The sequence below is a fragment of the Delphinus delphis genome, chromosome 10 (assembly GCF_949987515.2).
Source record: "Delphinus delphis chromosome 10, mDelDel1.2, whole genome shotgun sequence".
Classification (NCBI taxonomy): domain Eukaryota; kingdom Metazoa; phylum Chordata; class Mammalia; order Artiodactyla; family Delphinidae; genus Delphinus; species Delphinus delphis.
In genome coordinates this window covers 72,763,731-72,789,253 of record NC_082692.2, presented here as the reverse complement: position 1 = coordinate 72,789,253, position 25,523 = coordinate 72,763,731, and the positions used below count along the sequence as shown (strand labels likewise).

The 25,523-nt window shown below is 36.9% G+C and overlaps 1 protein-coding gene across 21 annotated transcripts in view; it reads right to left on the bottom strand.

Annotated features, from left to right (window-relative positions):
* Nucleotides 1-25,523, bottom strand: part of SLMAP (sarcolemma associated protein) — a 158,684-nt gene that overhangs the window by 38,378 nt on the left and 94,783 nt on the right. For 5 of the 21 annotated variants that reach the window (XM_060022726.1, XM_060022725.1, XM_060022731.1 and 2 more), the window contains 4 exons: nt 25,029-25,197; nt 24,892-24,942; nt 24,351-24,401; nt 19,058-19,120 (listed from right to left, as the gene is read on the bottom strand). In XM_060022726.1, coding sequence (XP_059878709.1) covers nt 19,058-19,120; nt 24,351-24,401; nt 24,892-24,942; nt 25,029-25,197 — 334 coding nt within the window. The remainder of the gene's footprint in view (nt 1-19,057; nt 19,121-24,350; nt 24,402-24,891; nt 24,943-25,028; nt 25,198-25,523) is intronic. The other 16 variants (XM_060022729.1, XM_060022740.1, XM_060022739.1 and 13 more) reach the window with 6 other exon arrangements.

Below are 25,523 nucleotides of genomic sequence, written 5' to 3'. Positions count from 1 at the left end.
ATCACTTCCTACAAACAACAACTTTTAACTTTTAGCCATTTCTTCTGGTATTTACATTTATATTTCTAAATAATACATTGCTATTTCTTAATTTTTCCATTTTAGGCATTATTTACTGACAATCTCTTACAGATGATTATGCTCTCATATCCTATTATCATCCTCATAAGAGTTAGATTTTGTCCATCTGTCATCAGTATTTATATTATGACTATTATCTATACCTGAGTTATATAATATGCGATAATTATATTTCTTTCCTTGTACAACATTTACTATTTTGGGAACTTACAATGCCCTCTTTTGTTTTGCTAATTTTAAAAAATATATCTCAAACACAGCCCAAGTTCTTATAGAACCATAAAACACTCAATATCCTCAAACATATCAGGCAGTCTATCACATTATATATCCCTGTCTCTCCCTTCTCCCGGCCCTTTAATCTTCCTGCTCCAGTCTGAGGTGTATCCTGTACAAGATCCCCTGCCCCCAGATCCCAAATTTTCCTCTTCCTGTTTTATTCCCTTGTTTTAGTGTAATATATCCTCTGATAATTTCCTGATAAGGGGTGGGTAGAAGGTAAATGTTTTGTAACTTTGTTCCTCTGAAAATGTTAGTGTTCTACCCTCACATTTGACTGGTTTGACAGATAACATAATTCTACACGACATAATTTTCCTTCAGAATTTTTTTTTTTTTTTGCGGTACACAGGCCTCTCGCTGTTGTGGCCTCTCCCGTTGCGGAGCACAGGCTCCGGACGCGCAGGCTCAGCGTCCATGGCTCATGGGCCCAGCTGCTCCGTGGCATGTGGGATCTTCCCGGACTGGGGCACGAACCCGTGTCCCCTGCATCGGCAGGCGGACTCTCAACCACTGCGCCACCAGGGAAGCCCCCTTCAGAATTTTTAAAGCATTGTTCCACTATCTTCTAGCTTCATGCTGGAAGGTGAGTCTAATGCCAGTCTGACTCTTGTTCCTCATTATGCACTGTAGAAGCTTCTTGTGCTCAGCAATGCCTGGTTTGCCTGTCCTTTCTGGGCACCTGAGAAGACTGCACATTCCAAGTCCCTAGCACTCAGGAAGGTCCATGTGACTGGTTCTAGCCAGGGCCGAAGCATTTAAAAGAGTACAGTAGGATTTTTCTACACTTGTTCTCCCCCCACTCTAGAAACTATGTGTTCAGATTAGCCTAGATTCCTGAGTAACAATATAGAACAGAGTGTTCTCCTTCACCATGGACATGTAGCATAAATGAAAAGTAATGTCTGTTGAATTAAGCCATTATGATTTCAGGATTTATTTGTTGCTATATTATAATTTAGTTTATTATGATTAATAATACAGTATGAGATCCTTTGTTTCTCTCTGGCAATTTTCAGAATCTTTTCTTTATCCCTGGTGTTCTTAAATTTCATATACCTCAGTATATGGTCTTGTTTTTAAAAACTGAGGTTAAATTCACATAGTGTATTAATTTTAAAGTGAACAATTCAGTGGCATTTAGTATATTCACAATAATATGGAAGCACCAACTTCATCTAGCTCCAAAACATTTTCATTATCTCAAAAGAAAACCTCTTATTCATTAAGAATTTACTTCCCATCCTCCAAAATCTCTTACCACTCAATTGATCATTTTATATTTCTAAAATTAGTCTCTACTCTCATTCTCTTTGTCCTTGTGTCCTATGTGTTTTATAATATTTTACTATGAATGGATCCATTCACCATATTTAATCAAAAGTTTACTGCCTCCCTTTTAAAACTCTTTTCCTTTGACTTCTAGGATACTACTCATTCCTACTTCTTTTATGTGCCCGCTCATTCCTTCCTTCTCAGCTTTTCACTGACTTTCTTTTATTCTATGATCTAAATCTGTATATACAACTCAACAGCAAGAAAAAAAAAAAGACCAAAAAAATCTGATTAAAAATTGGGCAGAAGATCTGAACAGATATTTTTCCAAAGAAGAAATACAGATGGCCAATAGGTACATGAAAAGATGCTCAACATCACTAATCATCAGGGAAATGCAAAGCAAAACCACAATGAGATATCACCTCACACTTGTTAGAATGGCTATTATCAAAAAGACAAGAAATAACAAGAATGTGGAGAAAAGGGAACCCTGGTACACTGTTGGTAGGAATGTAAACTGATGCAGCCACTGTGGAAAACAGTATGCGGGTTCTTCAAAAAATTAAAAATAGAACTATATGATCCGGCAATTCCACTTTTAGGTATTTATCTGAAGAAAACAAAAACACTTACTTGAAAAGATACATGCACACCCATGTTCACTGCAGCATTGTTTACAACAGCCAAGGTAAAGAAACAACTGAAGTGTTCATCAATGGATGAATAAAGAAATTATGGTTGGTATATATAATGGAATATTATTCAGCCATAAAAAAGAATAAAATTTGTGACAATAAAATTTGTGACATCCATATTGCCATTTGTGACAATATGGATGGACCTCAAGAGCAATGTGCTAAGTGAATTATGTCAGACATAGAAAGACAAAGACCATATGACCTCTCTTATATGTGGAATCTTAAAAAAAAAAAAAAAAAAAAACAAGCTCATAGATACAGACAGCAGACTGATGGCTGGCCAGAGGAAGGGAGTGGGAGAGGAAGGGAGTGGGAGGTGGGAGAAGTGAATGAAGGGAACACAGTGTTTGAAAAGGGGGAGGGGAGGTAGGCAAAATGTAGACTTCAAAAGCCTCATGTGAAAAAAGTGATAGACTTGACATCATATAAATTAAAACTTTCTATATGATCAAGCTCACCATAAACAAAGGAAAAGGGCAAGTGCAAACATGGAAAATATATTTGAAAAACAAATAACAGATAAAAGGTTATTACTCGGGCTTCCCTGGTGGTACAGTGGTTAAGAATCTGCCTGCCAGTGCAGAGAACACGGGTTCAAGCCCTGGCCCGGGAAGATCCCACATGCCATGGAGCAACTAAGCCCGTGCGCCACAACTATTGAGTCTGTGCTCTAGAGCCCATGCGCCACAACTACTGAAGCCTGCATGCCTAGAGCCCGTGCACCACAACGAAGAGTAGCCCCTGCTCACCGCAAATAAAGTCCACATGCAGCAACGAAGACCCAACGCAGCCAAAAATAAATAAATAATAAATAAATAAATTTATTAAAAAAAAGGTTATTATTCACTCCATTAATTCATTCATTGAACAATTAATTAGGGAGTGCCTACTATATGCCAGACACTGTCCTAGGTGCTGGAAACACTAGAATAAACAAACGACAAAATCCCCGCCCTCCTGATTCTTACATTCTAATGGTGCGGGGAGGGACAGGCAATAAAAAAATAAACAAATAGTATGTCAGATGGCAGTTACAGAGAAAAATAAAACAAGAAATGAGGAAAGAGCCTGTGGAGAAGGCAAAGATATGACGCCTTCCAAAAGTGAGTAAGAAAAAATCAAACACAAGAGTAAAAAGGCCAAAGGACAAGAACACAGAATTCACAGGCCAAGAAATGCAAATGTCCAGTAAACATGAAAAATTCTTGGTCTAGCCACTAACGCAACGCCACGGCATTATTTGCCCATCAGGTTGGCAGACATTCAGTACTGGGAGGAGTGGGTAAATGAGTAATCTTGTGCCCCTTCACAGTGGAAGAGTAAATTAGTATCATTTTTTTTTTTTTTTGAGGGCAATTTGGCAGGAACTATCTAAATCTTGAAAGCACGTGCCCGTTGACCCCACAACCCCTCTTCTGTATATCACACTGGAAAGAGAGAGGCCTGTACAAAGATTTCCAATGCAGCACTTGTCTGTACTGGGGGAAAGCAGAATACAAATTTTTAAAGTTCTGCCAAGCAAGAAAAAATTAGTCTTTGAGATTTCAAAAATTCTTTTCTAATAGCATTAACTACCTGCTACACTTGAATAATTTCTAAATGTTGATGCCTAGTCTAGCTCTCTCTCTCTCACATCCCAGAACCCTAATGCCTAACTGCTTCTCAAACATCTTCACCCAGAAATCCCACAGGAACTTAATCTCACCCCTCAAAACTGAATTTATCTTCTCTTCCTTTCTCCTATATGGATTTGGTAACTCTCCTCTTCCATAGCTCTTCATTTGTATCTCTATTAAGCTATACTACAACTATTTATTTATGTCCACCTTTCCCAACATACTACAAACTCTTTGAGGAATATACTCATTCCTTCAAGTACTTACTATGCACCAGATACAGTACTAGGTACTCTTCATGGATTACCAAGATAAATGTGATAAATCTAGGAATTTAGGGTCTAGTGAAAGCAGGGAGGCATCTTATTAATAATTTAATTCTCAACACAATTATGTCACATAATACAGGTTCCACAAAAGCTTGTTATATGAATATAGCAAATAATGAAATAGTATAAACACAGGTTCTGAAAGCCATTCCAATCTTTCTCTAGGATGTTGAAGATTGAAGTACCACCTTTAAAAAATTATAAACACACATTAGGAGTAATTTATTGCTCAAAACTCTCACCTTTAGAACAAAATCTTAAGTCCCTACCATGATCTACAAGGTCTATAAGCCAACTATGGCCCCACAGAGCCAAATCCAGCCTTCTGCCGCCTCAGTAAATAAAGTTTTATAGGAACATAGACAGGTCCATTCATTTACATATTGTCCATGGCTGCTTTTCACAACAATGGCAGAGTCTGGTAGCTATAACAGAGACCTTTTAACACGCAAAGCCTAAAATATTTACTATCTGGCGTTTATTTATTTTTTGAAGGCATTTTTATTCTAAAACTCCAATTTCAGACCTGCCTTGGGTTTTCATATGGTTTCTCTCCATCTCACACACTCTTTCTGCAGACACATGTACAACTCACTCAGCTTAGTCCCAAATCTGTTCAAGTCCTACATAATACTTTTATCACTCCCTATTGTCTTATAACCTTCCATTTTTTCTTCAGCAGATTTATCACTACCTGACATATTATTAGTTTATTAGTTTTCATCTCCTCAAGAGAATGTAAATTCCATGAAGGCAAAGCTATCTTTGTCTTGTTCATTTCTATACCTCCCAAAGCTAAAATAATGCCTGGTATATACATAGTAGATGCTTAATAAATATTTGCTGAATGAATGAATTAGGCATTTATGTTTAAAGAGTTCAAACTTGGAAAAATTATTTGAATATTTTCCTCATTGTAAAAAACTAAGGATTAAATACATATAAAAAGTTTTGAACAGTACCAGTATTAAGCTCTAGATAATAATTACCTGCTGTTATTATCACTATTGAAATTATTAAGGTTATATTACCAATCTAGTGAATCATTAGTGGCCTGTGATTAAAGTATTAAGGAAAAGAATATTGTTTTTAAAAAAGTTTCTAACCGCTAGTTCTCAAACTTGGGGTGGAGACTTCAACTCTTTTAAGAAGTACTGAAAATCAGAGACCCCTCAGAGACAAAAAAGAACTTCCATATAATAATAACTGCAGGTCTCGAAAGAACTATTTGCCTTGGCACAAATGAAAGATAGATTTTCTTTCTTTCTTTCTTTCTTTTTTTTTTTTGATGTGGACCATTTTTAAAGTCTTTATTGAATTTGTTACAATACTGCTTCTGCTTTATGTTTTGCTTTTTTTGGCCGCAAGGCATGTGGGACCTTAATCCTCAACCAGGGATAGAACCCGCACCCCCTACATTGGAAGGCAAAGTCTTAACCACTGGACTGCCAGGGAAGTCCCTAAGATTTTCTTTCTTTTTTAAAACTCCCTCTTTTTGAGGGTTACTCTCTTTGAGAGATTATTATTCATTTTCTCCTGTTTTAAAACCATATTTATTATGAAACAACACTTCGAAAGGGGCATAAAATACAAAGGTACGGGTTAATAACATTTTTTTAAAGTTAATGTCTGTATGACTACTGACCAAATTAAGAAACAGAACCTAACCACCACCTCCAAAGCCTTCCACATTGCCTTTTCCAATCAAAGTCCCATGAGGTAAGCATTATCCTGACTTCTGTGGTATTTAATTTCTTGCATTTCTTTATAGTCATACTACTCAAGTATGTGTGACTAAATAATGTAATTTTAGTGGTTTTGAACTTTATTCATCCTATATACCTCAGTGTTTTTTATCCATTTAACTACTGATGGTCTTTCAGGTTATTTCCAGTTTTGAATTACTGTGAATAATACTGCTGCTGCGGACATTCTTGAATTGCGCCTGATATACGTGTTTAGGCATTCTGTAGGGAACCTACCAAGGAAAAGAACTGATGGGTATAAGTTTGACAACATTTGAGAACCACCACCAAAGCACTTTGTTTAGTCAGAAAACATATCACAGAATTGCAAAAACTGCCTAATATTGTCAAAAGACTGAATAGAAGAGAACCAAATGTATTTCTTGGCTGATAAAAATATATTATATACTGTCTGTATTACTGTGTGGTGCAAAATGAAAGTGAGAAACAAGGCAAACAAAAGAAGTTCAAAGGGAGCGCAGGTGTGCCTAGTTCTTAGCCATTTTCCTCACATGACAGCTACAACCAATTGAAAGCAGAAAATAAACTCAAACAGTACTATCATATACGCATGTCAGCTCCCTAGGGATCTTAAACAGACAGAAAAGTAGAAGAATAAAAAAGAACTGCATAATTTGCTGTTGTAAATGCCAACTTGGAGAATATTTCTAAATCTCAAAGTTAGATTTCATTAAAAAGAAAATGTTATGACTAGGGCATCAAAATAATGTGCTTGAGACCAAATTTTTAAAATGGCATGCATATTGGTAATTTAAAAGTTAGACAATCCCTAGATTGTTGGAAACATATTACTTTAACAGGAGCAATAAAGCTAGATCAATTAGCTTTCACTGTCTTGAAAATGGGAATAAAAAGGAGGAAAACAAGTTACTTCAACATGAAAGCTCCCATTAACACCCTCTCCAAACTCTGCCCCACGCCCCTGCAAAAGTTTTCTACCTTCTAGTTAACACGTATTCCTGTGTGCCAGGAATTACTTAGAGCACTTAGTAAACATTATCTCATTTAATTCTCATAATCCTATAAAGTAGGTACTACCATCCCATTTTACAAATGAGGAAATTGAGGTTTGAAGAGATCATACCACCCAGAGTCATACTGCCAATGAGGCACCAAATCAGAATTCACATAAAGGTTCCTCTGATCCACCTCTAAACATCATAAATGAAAATGAGTTACTTAGAAGGTCATTAAGGGAAATACAGCTAAGAAACTGAGATTAGAATTAACATCAAGGGGCTGGTAGCGCAGTGGTTAAGAATCTGCCTGCCAATGCTGGGAACACGGGTTCCAGCCCTGGTCTGGGAAGATCCCACAAACCGTGGAGCAACTAAGCCCGCGAACCACAACTACTGAAGCCCGTGTACCACAACTACTGAAGCCCACACGCCGATAGCCCGTGCTCCGCAACAAGAGAAGCCACCGCGATGAGAAGCCCTTGCACTGCAACGAAGAGTAGCTGCCGCTTGCCCCAACTAGAGAAAGCCCGTGCACAGTAACGAAGACCCAACGCAGCCAAAAATACATAAATAAGATAAATAAGTTTATTAAAAAAAAAAGAATTAACATCAAGATACAACCAAAGTAAAAATTAACAATCAGCATTAACATCAAGCCAACAATTTATTTCCCTTCAGAGAACAGCAGCTCACATAGTAGAAAGAAAGCTTTAGAACTGCACAGGGTGACTCTTGAGAGGTTGCTAATGTGAATAATAGAGACTTTTTCACAAGGTTATTTGTTTCTGCAGCAAAATACTTAAAGCAATTCCTATTACAGAAGATAATCTGGACTTCCGGGAAGATGGCGGAAGAGTAAGACGCGGAGATCACCTTCCTCCCCACAGATACACCAGAAATACATCTACGCGTGGAACAACTCCTACGGAGCACCTACTGAACGCTGGCAGAAGACCTCAGACCTCCCAAAAGGAGGAGAGGGGATTAAGAACGCTGCTTGAGAGAGCTCCAGGGACGGGCGCTAGCCGCGGCTAGAAGTGCGGAGCCCAGAGACAGACATGAGACGCTAGGGCCGCTGCTGCCGCCACCAGGAGGCCTGTGTGCGAACACAGGTCGCTAGCCACACGCCCTTCCGGGGAGCCTGTGCAGCCCGCCACTGCCGGGGTCCCGGGATCCAGGGACAACTCCCCCGGGAGAGCGCACGGTGCGCCTCAGGCTGCAACGTCACGCCGGCCTCTGCCGCCGCAGGCCCGCCCCACACTCCGTGACCCTCCCTACCCCCCGGCCTGAGTGAGCCAGAGCCTCCGAATCAGCGGCTCCTTTAACCCCGTCCTGTCTGAGCAAAGAACAGACGCCCTCCGGCGACCTACACGCACAGGCGGGGCCAAATCCAAAGCTGAGCCCCTGGGAACTGTGAGAACAAAGAAGAGAAAGGGAAATCTCTCCCAGCAGCCTCAGGAGCAGCGGATTAAAGCTCCACAACCAACTTGATATACCCTGCATCTGTGGAATACCTGAATAGACAACGAATCATCCCAAATTAAGAAGCCCTGTGGATGAAAGGCTCTTGGGGCTGCAGCCAGGAGTCAGTGCTGTGCCTCTGAGGTGGGAGAACCAACTTCAGGACACTGGTCCACAAGAGGCCTCCCAGCTGCACATAATATCAAACAGCAAAAATCTCCGAGAGATCTCCATCTCAACGCCAGCACCCAGCTTCACTCAACGACCAGCAAGCCACAGGGCTGGACATCCTATGCCAAACAACTAGCAAGACAGGAACACAACCCCACCCATTAGCAGAGAGGCTGCCCAAAATCATAATAAGTCTACAGACACCCCAAAACACATCACCAGACGTGGACCTGCCCACCAGAAAGACAAGATCCAGCCTCATCCACCAGAACACAGGCCCTAGTCCCCTCCACCAGGAAGCCTACAAAACCCACTGAACCAACCTTAGCCACTGGGGACAGACACAAAAAACAACAGGAACTACGAACCTTCAGCCTGCAAAAAAGGAGACCCCAAACACAGTAAGATAAGCAAAATGAAAAGACAGAAAAACACACCGCAGATGAAGGAGCAAGATAAAAACCCACCAGACCTAACAAATGAAGAGGAAATAGGCAGTCTACCTGAAAAAGAATTCAGAATAATGATAGTAAGGTTGATCCGAAATCTTGGAGATAGAATGGACAATAGAATGGACAAAATGCAAGAATCAGTTAACAAGGACCTAGAAGAACTAAAGATGAAACAAGCAATTATGAACAACACAATAAATGAAATTAAAAGTACTCTAGATGGGATCAATAGCAGAATAACTGAGGCAGAAGAACGGATAAGTGACCTGGAAGATAAAATAGTGGAAATAACCAATGCAGAGCAGAATAAAGAAAAAAGAATGAAAAGAACTGAGGACAGTCTCAGAGACCTCTGGGACAACATTAAACGCACCAACATTCGAATTATAGGGGTTCCAGAAGAAGAAGAGAAAAAGAAAGGGACTGAGAAAATATTTGAAGAGATTATAGTTGAAAACTTCCCTAATATGGGAAAGGAAATAGTTAATCAAGTCCAGGAAGCACAGAGAGTCCCATACAGGATAAATCCAAGGAGAAATACGCCAAGACACATATTAATCAAACTGTCAAAAATTAAATACAAAGAAAACATATTAAAAGCAGCAAGGGAAAAACAACAAATAACACATAAGGGAATCCCCATAAGGTTAACAGCTGATCTCTCAGCAGAAACCCTACAAGCCAGAAGGGAGTGGCAGGACATACTGAAAGTGATGAAGGAGAAAAACCTGCAGCCAAGACTACTCTACCCAGCAAGGATCTCATTCAGATTTGATGGAGAAATTAAAACCTTTACAGACAAGCAAAAGCTGAGAGAGTTCAGCACCACCAAACCAGCTTTACAACAAATGCTAAAGGATCTTCTCTAGGCAAGAAACACAAGAGAAGGAAAAGACCTATAATAACGAACCCAAAACAATTTAGAAAATGGGAATAGGAACATACATATCGATAATTACCTTAAATGTAAATGGACTAAATGCTCCCACCAAAAGACACAGATTAGCTGAATGGATACAAAAACAAGACCCTTATATATGCTGTCTACAAGAGACCCACTTCAGACCTAGAGACACATACAGACTGAAAGTAAGGGGATGGAAAAAGATATTCCATGCAAATGGAAACCAAAAGAAAGCTGGAGTAGCAATTCTCATATCAGACAAAATAGACTTTAAAATAAGGACTATTAAAAGAGACAAAGAAGGACACTACATAATGATCAAGGGATCGATCCAAGAAGAAGATATAACAATTGTAAATATTTATGCACCCAACATAGGAGCACCTCAATACATAAGGCAAATACTAACAGCCATAAAAGGGGAAATCGACAGTAACACATTCATAGTAGGGGACTTAAACACCCCACTTTCACCCATGGACAGATCATCCAAAATGAAAATAAATAAGGAAACACAAGCTTTAAATGATACATTAAACAAGATGGACTTAATTGATATTTATAGGACACTCCATCCAAAAACAACAGAATACACATTTTTCTCAAGTGCCCATGGAACATTCTCCAGGATAGATCATATCTTAGGTCACAAATCAAGCCTTGGTAAATTTAAGAAAATTGAAATTGTATCAAGTATCTTTTCTGACCACAACGCCATGAGACTAGATATCAATTACAGGAAAAGATCTGTAAAAAATACAAACACATGGAGGCTAAACAATACACTACTTAATAATGAAGTGATCACTGAAGAAATCAAAGAGGAAATCAAAAAATACCTAGAAACAAATGACAATGGTGACACAACGACCCAAAACCTGTGGGATGCAGCAAAAGCAGTTCTAAGGGGGAAGTTTATAGCAATACAAGCCCACCTTAAGAAGCAGGAAACATCTCGAATAAACAACCTAACCTTGCACCTCAAGCAATTAGAGAAAGAAGAACAAAAAAACCCCAAAGTTAGCAGGAGGAAAGAAATCATAAAAATCAGATCAGAGATAAATGAAAAAGAAATGAAGGAAACGATAGCAAAGATCAATAAAACTAAAAGCTGGTTCTTTGAAAGGATAAACAAAATTGATAAACCATTAGCTAGACTCATCAAGAAAAAAAGGGAGAAGACTCAAATCAATAGAATTAGAAATGAAAAAGGAGAAGTAACAACTGACACTGCAGAAACACAAAAGATCATGAGAGATTACTACAAGCAACTCTATGCCAATAAAATGGACAACCTGGAAGAAATGGACAAATTCTTAGAAAGGCACAACCTGCCAAGACTGAATCAGGAAGAAATAGAAACTATGAACAGACCAATCACAAGCACTGAAATTGAAACTGTGATTAAAAATCTTCCAACAAGCAAAAGCCCAGGACCAGATGGCTTCACAGGCGAATTCTATCAAACATTTAGAGAAGAGCTATCACCTATCCTTCTCAGACTCTTCCAAAATATAGCAGAGGGAGGAACACTCCCCAACTCATTCTACGAGGCCACCATCACCCTGATACCAAAACCAGACAAGGATGTCACAAAGAAAGAAAACTACAGGCCAATATCACTGATGAACATAGATGCAAAGATCCTCAACAAAATACTAGCAAACAGAATCCAACAGCACATTAAACGGATCATACACCATGATCAAGTGGGGTTTATTCCAGGAATGCAAGGATTCTTCAATATACGCAAATCAATCAACGTGATACACCATATTAACAAATTGAAGGAGAAAAACCATATGATCATCTCAATAGATGCAGAGAAAGCTTTTGACAAAATTCAACACCCATTTATGATAAAAACCCTGCAGAAAGTAGGCATAGAGGGAACTTTCCTCAACATAATAAAGGCCATATATGACAAGCCCACAGCAAACATCATCCTCAATGGTGAAAAACTGAAAGCATTTCCACTAAGATCAGGAACAAGACAAGGTTGCCCACTCTCACCACTCTTATTCAACATAGTTTTGGAAGTTTTAGCCACAGCAATCAGAGAAGAAAAGGAAATAAAAGGAATCCAAATCGGAAAAGAAGAAGTAAAGCTGTCACTGTTTGCAGATGACATGATCCTATACATAGAGAACCCTAAAGATGCTACCAGAAAACTACTAGAGCTAATCAATGAATTTGGTAAAGTTGCAGGATACAAAATTAATGCACAGAAATCTCTGGCATTCCTATATACTAATGATGAAAAATCTGAAAGTGAAATCAAGAAAACACTCCCATTTACTATTGCAACAAAAAGAATAAAATACCTAGGAATAAACCTACCTAAGGAGACAAAAGACCTGTATGCAGAAAATTATAAGACACTGATGAAAGAAATTAAAGATGATACAAATAGATGGAGAGATATACCATGTTCTTGGATTGGAAGAATCAACATTGTGAAAATGACTCTACTACCCAAAGCAATCTACAGATTCAATGCAATCCCTATGAAACTACCACTGGCATTTTTCACAGAACTAGAACAAAAAATTTCACAATTTGTATGGAAACACAAAAGACCCCGAATAGCCAAAGCAATCTTGAGAACGAAAAATGGAGCTGGAGGAATCAGGCTTCCTGACTTCAGACTATACTACAAAGCTACAGTAATCAAGACAGTATGGTACTGGCACAAAAACAGAAATATAGATCAATGGAACAGGATAGAAAGCACAGAGATAAACCCACGCACATATGGTCACCTTATCTTTGACAAAGGAGGCAGAAATGTACAGTGGAGAAAGGACAGCCTATTCAATAAGTGGTGCTGGGAAAACTGGACAGCTACATGTAAAAGTATGAGATTAGATCACTCCCTAACACCATACACAAAAATAAGCTCAAAATGGATTAAAGACCTAAATGTAAGGCCAGAAACTATCAAACTCTTAGAGGAAAACATAGGCAGAACACTCTATGACATAAATCACAGCAAGGTCCTTTTTGACCCACCTCCTAGAGAAATGGAAATAAAAACAAAAGTAAACAAATGGGACCTAATGAAACTTAAAAGCTTTTGCACAGCAAAGGAAACCATAAAGAAGACAAAAAGACAACCCTCAGAATGGGAGAAAATATTTGCAAATGAAGCAACTGACAAAGGATTAATCTCCAAAATTTACAAGCAGCTCATGCAGCTTAATAACAAAAAAACAAACAACCCAATCCAAAAATGGGCAGAAGACCTAAATAGACATTTCTCCAAAGAAGATATACAGACTGCCAACAAACACATGAAAGAATGCTCAACATCACTAATCATTAGAGAAATGCAAATCAAAACGACAATGAGATATCATCTCACACCAGTCAGAATGGCCATCATCAAAAAATCTAGAAACAACAAATGCTGGAGAGGGTGTGGAGAAAAGGGAACCCTCTTACACTGTTGGTGGGAATGTAAATTGATACAGCCACTGTGGAGAACAGTATGGAGGTTCCTTAAAAAGCTACAAATAGAACTACCATATGACCCAGCAATCCCACTACTGGGCATATACCCTGAGAAAACCAGAATTCAAAAAGAGTCATGTACCAAAATGTTCATTGCAGCTCTATTTACAATAGCCCAGAGATGGAAACAACCTAAGTGTCCATCATCGGATGAATGGATAAAGAAGATGTGGCACATATATACAATGGAATATTACTCAGCCATAAAAAGAGATGAAATTGAACTATTTGTAATGAGGTGGATAGACCTAGAGTCTGTCATACAGAGTGAAGTAAGTCAGAAAGAGAGAGACAAATACCGTATGCTAACACATATATATGGAATTTAAGAAAAAAAAATGTCATGAAAAACCTAGGGGTGAAACAGGAATAAAGACACAGACTTACTAGAGAATGGACTTGAGGCTATGGGGAGGGGGAAGGGTAAACGGTGACAAAGCGATAAAGAGGCATGGACATATATACACTACTAAACGTAAGGTAGATAGCTAGTGGGAAGCAGCCGCATAGCACAGGGAGATCAGCTCGATGCTTTGTGACCGCCTGGAGGGGTGGGATAGGGAGGGTGGGAGGGAGGGAGACGCAAGCGGGAAGAGATATGGGAACATATGTGTATATATAAATGATTCATTTTGTTGTGAAGCTGAAACTAACATACCATTGTAAAGCAATTATACTCCAATAAAGATGTTTAAAAAAAAAAAAAAAAAAAAAAAAAAAGAAGATAATCTGCCTTTCCCTAAAAACAGTTCCAGAGGCTGTTTGCCTTAAAATCTAAGAATAAGGAAGAACAAAAGAAAAAAAAATTAGAATTCAATGACAGATTTAAAATTCAACGAAATGAACCAATTTCCAGAATACAGAAATGGATTTTTTTTTTAAAGGAACAGTCTATATACCAAAACACTACTGGCATGAATTTAAGACTATCTTCTGTGCAATTATACTGGAAGAAAATCTGGCAGAAATATTGGAAAGCTAGCTGACTGGGGAGATGGTTAGTACAAATAAACAACAAACAAAACCCTCCAATATATCTTACATTGGACAACTACTCTAAGAACAAAGAAATAAAAAATTAGCAACATCTAGTTTAAACTCAAGAGTTTTCCTGTAATGGGGACATTAACTACTAAGAGAAGGGAACCACACCAAGTGTTTTCTATTCTTTGGCATAAATAAACTGCTTTGGCTTAGAGAAATAAAAGTTTAAAAGATGCAAATTTAAAACTCTGTTTCAAGTACAATATGTAATCAGAATAAGCCTGAAATTGTTTAGAGAGGCTGATCTCATAGAGTGATGAAAAGTAAACAGTCACAAGAGCAACACTGATTCAATGCATTACTCCAAATAAGGCAATTTCTATGTGAGAGCAAAGCCCTAAGAGCACGGAGGATGGAATGAGAGAATCATACACAGATAGTGACTGTAATTTCAAAATGGGGGTGGGAGGCAGGGAGAGAATTTTTTTTTTAATCAGGAAAAAAAATAAGACATGAAATATTAAGAGAATTAGACTTTTGCCTAATATGATAGTAAAAATGATTAAGTCGCATAGTAAGCATGGATTAAGAATACAAAGACGTGAGGTTTATTTCATAGGACTCTTAACTCCATCATCAAAAGGCAGATGCCCTTGGGGGAGTGGGCAGTTTGTCTCTACAAAGCAGACCTCAGAGGAAAGTTTCTCTGGCACCCAGACACCTCGACAAACAGTAGCAAGAGAAATCAAAGGGGCAGGAAGCAGTCCAGAGAAGGCTGTTTTTCACTCCATGCTCACCAAGGGATGGCAGGTCTCTACATCCTTAGCTTCTCTACCTTTTACACCCTTCATCCTTTCACTCAGCATACAAGTTAATCAAGTGGCAGAATTCACAAAATATGTATGAAACAGATTTAGAGATGTACAACTTTTAACTCAGAAAGCATCTTTAGCAAGCATACAAAAGTCTCAATGTATTCATTAAAGTTTATATGGTAAACCTTGAGTGACTAAAATTTGCAGGGAACATGGTATGTGGAGTTCTGCTTAAACCAAACTTCATGCCTGAATCTCTGAAGAAGAAAATTTGTGAAAACTTTTTAGTAAGTTTTATTAAAGTTACTTGTTAATTCTAGATTTTATATGATGTATTTTTATATAGAAAATTTACTTCACAGTTCTGGAATTATGCAAAAGGTTATATTTAAATCTGTTCAAATCCAATCTCTATGCCAGAGAATAAAAGCTTTTCTCCTAGTGATTTCCCCGGCAGACCAGTGGTTAAGAACCTGCCTTCCAATGCAGGGGACACGGGTTCCATCCCTGGTCGGGGAACTAAGATCCCACATGCTGCGGGGCGACTAAGCCTGCGCGCCACAACTACTGAGCTCCGATGCGTCAACTAGAGAGCCTGCGTGCTGCAAACTACAGAGCCCACGTGCTCTGGAGCCTGAGCGCCACAACTAGAGAGAAGCCTGCCCGGTGCAGCAAGGAGCCCACGCGCGCAATGGAAGATACCACGTGCCGCAACTAAGACTCGATGCTGCCATAAATGAATGAATGAATAAATAAATAAATATTTTTTAAAAAAAGTTTTTCTCCTAAAAGAGAATTAAAAGGAATAGTCTGTTTTACCATAAAAGGAAAACAAATTGAAATGTGTTCCGACCCATTTAATTTCTTCAAAATCACCTTATAAATGGAGAGAGCCAACAACCAAATTGTTCTCTTACGGAGTCATACACATAAACTGAAAAAAAAATCTGTCAATATATTTAAAATAGGCATGATGAGACTTCCCTGGTGGTGCAGTGGTTAAGAATCCGCCTGCCAATGCAGAGGACACGGGTTTGAGCCATGGTCCAGGAAGATCGCACATGCTGCGGAGCAACTAAGCCCATGCGCCACAACTACTGAGTCTGCGCTCCAGAGCCCACATGCCTGGGGCCCATGCTCCGTAACAAGAGAAGCCACCGCAATGAGAAGCCCTCACACCACAATGAAGAGTAGCCCCCGCTCTCCACAACTAGAGAAAGCCCGTGCACAACAAGGGAGACCCAACGTGGCCAAAAATAAATAAATAAATTTAAAAAATAAAAATATAATAAAATAGGCATGATGACTCCTATGGAAGTGAACTACTTGCTATCTAATTTTTAAAACACCAAGTGAATTTACACTATACAAGCATAGTAAATAATGAGAACTAGATACTTAATATTTGCTTTTTAAAAGACGAAACAAAAATATGAAGTATTACTGCTCACAGAATATACACTTCATTGTCAAGATCATAAATCAGTTCAAGATGCCTATCAATGAAAATAATGGCAAAAAAGTTTATGTGTGCTTGTCAAAAAATAATCCAAAATTGTTTCAAAAGTTCACTTGAGTAAGATTTTTGCTGAATTTGCCTAGCTTGCCATAATACTTATTAAGCACGACAATTTCAATAATGGCACCTTGTCATCAAACAATAAAAATGTCATAAAATAATGAAAATGAGAACAAATCAAACCAGAGGTAACCCTTACGACGCCAGCTCCAGCTATCCAAATTTAAGGAGCCAAACAGATTTGGAAAATTTGAGATACAGCTCTTGCTACTTGCCACCAAAACCCAGGAACCAAACAGATTCAGATAACAAGCTATATCCCTAGCTACCTGAATTTACAACCCAAACTTCCACTATTTATACTTAAGAACCCAGTGGATTCAGACATCTAGGCATGCTTATACTTTATTTTTTCTGTTCTTTGGTTCACTCTTTGTCCAAGAAAACAGGGTTTTATATTCTCATTTCCCCTCTGTGTATCACATTTAGCATTTACCCGTGCCATTACATAGTCCTTGTAAACATTATTTTATTGGCTAATATCCTCACTGAGGGGATTGCTGTAATTTATATAACTTCTGCTCAATCTCTGAATGTTTATTTGCCCCCATAACTATGACCCAATAAAAATCTCCAAACATCTTTTTCTTTATTTAAAACAAACATTGCTCTGTGTTAAAACTACAGCTAAATATTTTAAACATTTCATAATAATACTTTAAATGATTTTTGCAAACAGTAACTTAGTAAAACATTATTTTGATAGTTCTCTGTTCTTATTTCTTTAGGCTCAAAACATAAATCCCAAAAGCTCAAAATAAAAATAACTTATTTTAAAATGGTCACATAACTAAGCATAAAACCCTTCTCTTAAAGATATATATTTTAGGTTACACATCCTACTTTTAGTTGGTTTCAGTGGGTACCAATTATTTTGCCCCAATCCCTGTGTCTGCTGACTGTAAAAATGAGATTTAGTAACCAGAAGGTAACAAAAAGATGCACTAATCTTTGCTTTATGAAAAAACAAAGAACAAAGAAATGTGCCATATTTATTAAACAATTTGGCTCAAAGTAATATTAAACTTACATTCAACATTATAGTCTCTAAAATGGACAAAAACAGAAGTTCTTCTAAAACCACTAAATGAAATTCCATGTTTCCTTAAAGCATCTCTAAGGAGTATAACATGTGATCTGTTGAGTTTGTGCCTGCTATAACTACCAGGTGTGACCCTTACGATCCACGAATGCTCTTGAGATTGGCAGGGTGGGAGCAAAGGGTGGAACAGTAACCACACATGCATGCACACCCATAAAATGAATTCATGAGCATAAATACTTGGAAAACCACTCATTTCAAAGAGAGAGCAAACAGGAAGAAAAAAATGCCTGACAAAATGTGTGTCTGATAGGAAAAAGTATAGGTTTTATCAATGAATCTTTACTACACAGCGTGACCTTTAATTGTTACTAAGAAACTAAGAGAATAACACAACCTTGTGATTGTTACAGATTTAAGCAGTCACATGATTTTCAAGTAAGATGGAATACACAATTCTTTTGTTCAGAATTCAGCATTCAGAATTCTTTTGTTCTAAATCACCTCAAAAGCCAACCTGTCTATCTTTTAAATATTATTAAAATTAGCCTTGTACAACTCCCCCAGAGTAGGTAGTAGATGTCATACTGTAGGACAATCTATTACTACTTCTCCTCCAGAAAGCTCTTGCTACCCTAAGGGCTATCTCCAGAACTGAGTGTCCAAATGAAATCACTATTTTTGTGGCTTCATTTAATCATTTAAGATATTTATCTAAGAATCTCAAAATCCAAATCTGTGATAGAACTAGAACTTAAGTAAAACAGGTTAATGTTATTACTATCTCCTAAGTATCCAGACAGAGGTTTTGTTGCTTGCCATTCTATTTTATTCCCTACTCAGTAATGCTTTTTACTTAAAAAGCTTGAAACTGCCTCTTTTTCGTGGGCAATATGAAATGCTCACCTCCATCGTGAAGGCAAATACAAGAGAAACATTTTTCTCAAAACATACAAGAGAAACATTTTTCTCAAAAGAGAGAAACAGTATGAAAAGAACCACTGCTGTCTGAAGATGGCCTTTGTGCACTTCTACCATAACAAACACGTTGAGATGTTAATTATTCCTCTCATTTTTCAATTTAGACCCTGACTTCATTAAAATCAATGTGAAAAATACTCTGTACTCACTCTGGCATTCTATGAATTGATGAATAAAAGTGCAGTCCCCGCCACTCTTTGAAAGCAAGTGCTCTAATAAAGAAAGAAACACCTTTAAGGATACAGTTTTTGTTGCCGTTTTTGAAAACCAACAGCAAAGGTAGGAAAACCAAAATGTATTAACATGGGTAACTGAATAAGATTAATAAAAGTTTAATATATTTTAATACTAACAGCAGACATATTTTGGAGTTAAAGTTAAATGACTGAAAATTATAATTATATAATCTTAATCTGTACCCCAAATGGTTAGCTTTTAAAGGTGCAGTTTCTATCCAAATAGCTCAAGAAAACCATAGAAATATATTGCTTTAAAAAGCTTCTCCCACTTTTAAAATACATCTTTTTCTTGAGAGCTTAACAAACACCCTTAAATAATTTAAAAATTTTATATTTGTTCTTACTGAATTAATTTTCAAATGACTGTTCTCCAACAGTCCCCCTTCAAAGATATTCATCTTAGTTAAGAGGCAAACAGTAAATATTTTAAGAATACCATAAAATGCCTTAAAATTTTTAAGAAACTGATATAATATTTTAATTTTTACACTTTCATTTCACTAGTAGTCTTTCCCCTTGAGTCACTTAATCTATACTTCACACACTATCAAATCATTACATTGTTATCTCTGCCTAAATGATTAAAATCAATGCCCGTACATTTTAAAATAAGAGCTTGGTAAATGGTTTCGCTCAGGTCAAACAGATTTTTTTTTTCCAATAAGTAAAGAGAATCAAAACCTAACACAGTAGTTTAATAAATGTTTCATCCCTTTTCTTACAATAAGCTTTATTTACTTTGATTCAAAGAGTTAACTTCTAAATCTGGACAACATCCTTCAAGTACATATTTGTATCTTTCAAAACTACCAAACAGACATTGGAAGTTCAAGTGTTAAAAATATATTCCAACATGATGACTATCTAGAAGGTGTAAACACACAAAAACCTGTCAAAGAGGACGAGTCAGTACCACGCTGACTGTAAAAGCTTCTTTTATCTTCCACCTGGCCTCACCCCTCATCATTTCAACTTTGCTTAAGAGGCAGGCATCTCCTACTCTGATGGCTGGACAACCTCTCTTGACACCCTTACTGATGGCCTTCTTCTTTACCTTCATATTCAAATCCCTCATTATCCTTTATCTACTTACATGGTATGCCGATATATATTTCTATATAAACACACATACACAGTTATATACAGTTGTAACTACATATGACACACACATATAACATACAGTTATACAGAAATACAATGAAAAAGAGAAAAAAAGGCTAACTGCAATAGAAATTAGAAATTAAAAAAAAAATCTAATAAATAGCATTTGCCAATTGCAGCCAAGAAATCCAAAACAGGAGTCTTCAGTTGAATAGTAATTACCAAAATAAAAAGTTGTTTACATAAATCCTATGTAAGCTATAGAACATTTTCAAAACTCAAAACTGTACAATATCACTGTTAAATATGAAAACTCAGTAAAACCAAATTTTAGCCTAACTAAAGGACTTTATAAAACATATTTAAAAATATATATATTTGAAACCAAATTTCAGAGAAGCATCACAAGACTTCAGATGAAATTTATTAATGCAGGACATCCCACCATCACATACCAAGCCAAAAATCAAACTTTTTACCTACTCTGATTTTACTATGGACTCTACATTAAAATATCTACTACACTAGTTTGGATAAAATGCAAGATTAATATAAAAATATAAAAAAAAAAAAAAGATAAATATACATGTGACTTTCACAAAGGTTATTTCCTAAGATACATGAGAGGAAAGTCTTTCAGGTAGTACATGTAAAGGATTTGGATCATGACACTGTTAACACTTCATTACTTGAATTCAGGACCTTGGGAATTTCACTTTGCAAAAAACTACAAAAGATGTCACTGATAATCCAAACCAAGAATCAAGAATCAGATACTGAAAGTGCTGGGGCAGGGGAGGGGGTGTGTCCTGTGCTACTAAATGGAGCTGTAGGAATGTAAAGAAAAAGCAGATACAGAAACATAATAGAGAATCATGACACTTAAAATGTGTTTTATTTATACATGAGTTACCTATGGGTTTTGATTTTTTATACCTGTGTTGTCCAGTACAGTAGCCATTAGCCACATGTGGTCACTGAGCCCTTAAAAAGTTGTTAGTTTGAACTGAAATGTGTTGTCAGTGTAAATTAAATATATACTGATTTCAAAGACTTACTAAGGAAAAAAGAATGTGAAATCCTCATTTGCAATCTTTTAATATTGATTACATATTGAAATAATATTTTGGATATAGTGGGTTAAAGTAAATATATTATTAAATACATTATTAAAAATTTACCTATTTCTTTTTATAATTTTAATGTGGCTACCAGAAAATTTTAAATTATGTATGTGGCTCTCAGAATAGTTCTATTAGACAGAGCTTTTCTATACCTTCTAAGATATATTTAAAATATGCTTATAACATTTTAAAAATTACAGTACAAAACTGTGCTTATAGCAGCTACTTTAGATTTAAGTAATCTCAAAAATGGGATTTAGTGGAGAAGTATTATTAATCTTAATTTCTCCAGACATTTTTGAAATATTCTCTTATAACCATACTTGGTTCTCGCTCTATTTAAAGAGTAATTTTAGTTAAAATCATATCTGATAGCACATTATGATTGTGGACTTGGGCAATATTTGAATACTTGATAATTGGTTTCTTACTATATAATAAATAATTCAGAATAGACCCATCTTATTCCAAAATCCACTTTGTAACTAAATCCAGTGTATGAATCTTTTGTGCATATCCAGATATTTACTACTGAGTTTCTTTAAAGACATTCTATTGTTCACTCTCACACTACTCAATTTAGCACTACCAGAAAAACAAATACCAGCAAGGGAAAAATAATCATAGCAAGGAGCACCCTAAAGTGTCCGAAATATCTTATTCAGTGTTTTTTTTTTTTGGGGGGGCTGCATTGGGTCTTTGTTGCTGCCCTCGGGTTTTCTCTAGTTGCAGTGAGCAGGAGCTACTCTTCATTGCAGTGCACGGGTTTCTCATCGCAGTGGCTTCTCTTGTGGAGCATGGGCTCTAGGCATGGCCTTCAGTAGTTGCAGCACGTGGGCTCAGTAGTTGTGGCGCACGTGTTTAGCTGCTCCGTGGCATGTGGGATCTTCCAGGACCAGGGATCTAATCCGTGTCCCCTGTATTGGCAGGCAGATTTTTAACCACTGCACCACCAGGGAAGTACCCTTATTCAGTTTTAAATCAAGGAGCTGTCTACAACTATTCTCCTCTAAATCAACTGGAATTGGCAAAAAATTTTAAGCAGTAATTTGACAATTCTAAATAGTATAAAGATGGTTCAATGTATATAAAAAGATTCTTTTTTAAAAAATAAATATAGTTATTATTTATTTTTGGCTGCACTGGGTCTTTGTTGCCGCGCAGGCTTTCTCTAGTTGCCACGAGCGGGGGCTACTCTTCATTGTGGTGCGCAGACTTCTCATTGTGGTGCCTTCTCTTGTTGCGGAGCACAGGCTCTAGGAGCACGGGCTTAGTTGCTCCGCAGCATGTGGGATCTTCCTGGGTCAGGGCTTGAGCCCGTGTCTCCTGCATTGGCAGGCGGATTCTTAACCACTGCACCACCACGGAAGGCCCCTTATTCAGTTTTTTTTTTTTTTTTTCCTTATTCAGTTTTAAATCAAGGAGCTGTCTACAACTATTCTCATCTAAATCAACTGGAATTGGCAAAAAATTTTAAGCAGTAATTTGACAATTCTAAATAGTATAAAGATGGGTCAGTGTATATAGAAAGATTCTTAACTGAAGGAATAGAATGTTCCCAGCTCGAGTTAACACTAACATTATCCATGAATACATGCTCAAGTCAAAAGGGTGATGGATTTGAATAAGAAGTGTACATGCCAGAAAGAGAAAAAAGGGCAAAATAACGACAACAGAAAATATAAATTCATTTAAGAATGAGAAGCTTTTAGAAGATGAGGATTAAGTCTTTTTACATGTTTGCTAAATATACTTTAGTAATAGTGGTGCAATGAATATAAACTACACCTTTAAAAAGTCTCAAAGTGAAACTCAAACTGAAATTTTTAAATGTCAATGTATTTTCACAAAACATACATAAAATAGTCAAATAACAATGATTAATGAAACATTTTTAAAATTTAGAGTTTCAAGATTTGTTATATACAGAGTATTTAGCTCTCGACCTTGCGGCTCACATATACATGATTACCTGAGCCTATTATGCCAGTTCTTGATTAAAATCCAACCAACCAAACCGAATCAAAACAAACCAAAAGAGCACCTCCTAACTTTAGCAGAGTTTGGTTGCTGCCCAAGAACTATAAAGATATCCCCGATACATGGAAAAAGTATTTAGTAAGAAATTCTTGGGTATCGACCTTGATGTCTTCCACCAACTTCTGTATAAAAACTGAGTTGAGAGGCACATAGATTTGTAAACACAGAAAACAGTTTTATTCATTTTGTACTCTAAGCAACCAATACAGGATTTGGCATACAGTTGGTGCTCAATTAATGTTGGGTGAATGGGGTGGGTAGGAGGAATCTTAATGACTGAAGGAATATAGAAACCATTGAGTAGAAACCCCATGTTGCACTAAGAAAACCAACAGAGGCTGTACATTTTTGGCAAGAGATAACCCAAGCTATCCAGAAAGAAGGGTCATGTATCAAGAACAAATAAAGAATTTTTCAGATGGCAGAAATGACTGACCCTGTTATCTCTGATTGATGAAACAGACGGATAAAGAGAGCAATTTCTATGACACGTTCAAAGGCTCACTGGCCTCTGAAGTAAACTCCTGGCCAGGAAGGGGGCAGGGGGCAGGGGGTGCACAAACATTAAAAACTGGTGGCCAATTATCCCCAGGAAGCGGTATTTGATGGAAGAAAATGGTAGTATCGTCTTTGAAAATATAGTGGGGGAAAAAAGCTATACTATGTTATATAAGCCAGTACTAAAGTTGAACATTATCATTTTCTTGTTATTTGAATAATTGAAATTTCCATATAACAAGGGATATCTAACCATAGATCACAGAATTAAGAATTACAAAATAAAGGGAAGCTTGATTTTTACAAGATGGGATGTAATAGTCAATGAGCAGCATGCTTTTCATTCCAAACACTTAAAACCTAAAAACCCTGACTTCTCTATCCTGCTTAAAAAGTAAAAGGATATCATGAAAGAAAAATATTTAAGTTTTTTACACTACCTTTTTCTGTGCTCCCATTTATTTTAGGTAAGAAGTCATCAACTTGTGTCCCTAGGATTAAGACAGTGTATCATTGCCTGATCAAAGAAAGTATTATTTAAAACTGGTCTCAAGTGTAACCATGGCATTTTGTATCCCTATTTACATTAAGACTGACAGAACACTTTAAATTTATTTTTACAAGAAGGATTCAACTTCCCATTTTCTATCATCTCAGAGAAAACCTACAACTGCTTAGTAAGCTGCCAGTGAACCTCAAAAGAAAAAGGATTCTGCTGTTGATGTGTTTTTCTTATTTAAATATCTCTAAGCAGACCGTCTCAGAGGCAGAAATTTCATTCATCTCGAGGACTAAACGATGGTGCCCACTGGTGGCAATCAAGCATATTTTTAAAGGAAATTTTCGGAAAGAGGGTAGATACTTTACACCTAATACGTAAAACATCCTTCTTAAAGAAATAAGTACCCAATGTGAGATAGTAAACATCAAAAATTTAATAATAAAAATTCAGCTTTAAATAAGAAATTTGGTGACACCTACCTAAGCTGCTGCATTCTTTAAGAGTTTTCTCTTGAAGATGTTCTAACCGTACTGTAAATAAAAGTCCAAGAAAAAGATATTTCACAGATAAAAAGAAAAAATCAAATCAAATCTATTTCTGGATTAGCTTAACTTACCTTGTAAAGCTGTTAGCCTTTCATTGGTGAAGTCATTATCAGCTTGCAAAGCTTCTATTTTTGCCTGAAGCTCCTGTTCTTTTTCTTCCATTTCATCTATTTTATGTTGTAATTCTTTTTTCTCAGCTTGTCCCTTCTGTTGGATTTCCTCTTGTTTTCCCTCTGCTACCTGTTGAAAAAGAGAAAGAAAATTCAGCTGTTTTAATAAAATCGAACCTTGATTTAAGAGGTCCAAAGCAGGACTGCTTTTATTCACATAAACTTCTAAGGAGAATATTCTATATTACAGAACATATCTGTAAATGTCAAAATGATGTCAAAAGTGATATGCACTGTGTCATGCCTCCATATCACCGAGGAGAGAAAAACTTGTAGCAAGCAAGCAAACTCAATACATACGGAGATTATAGGGGTCAAAATGAAAAACACATTTTTCAAGAGGGAAATAACGGTTTCCCCTGAAATTACTATTGTTCCAATTAGTTTGTAAATTCT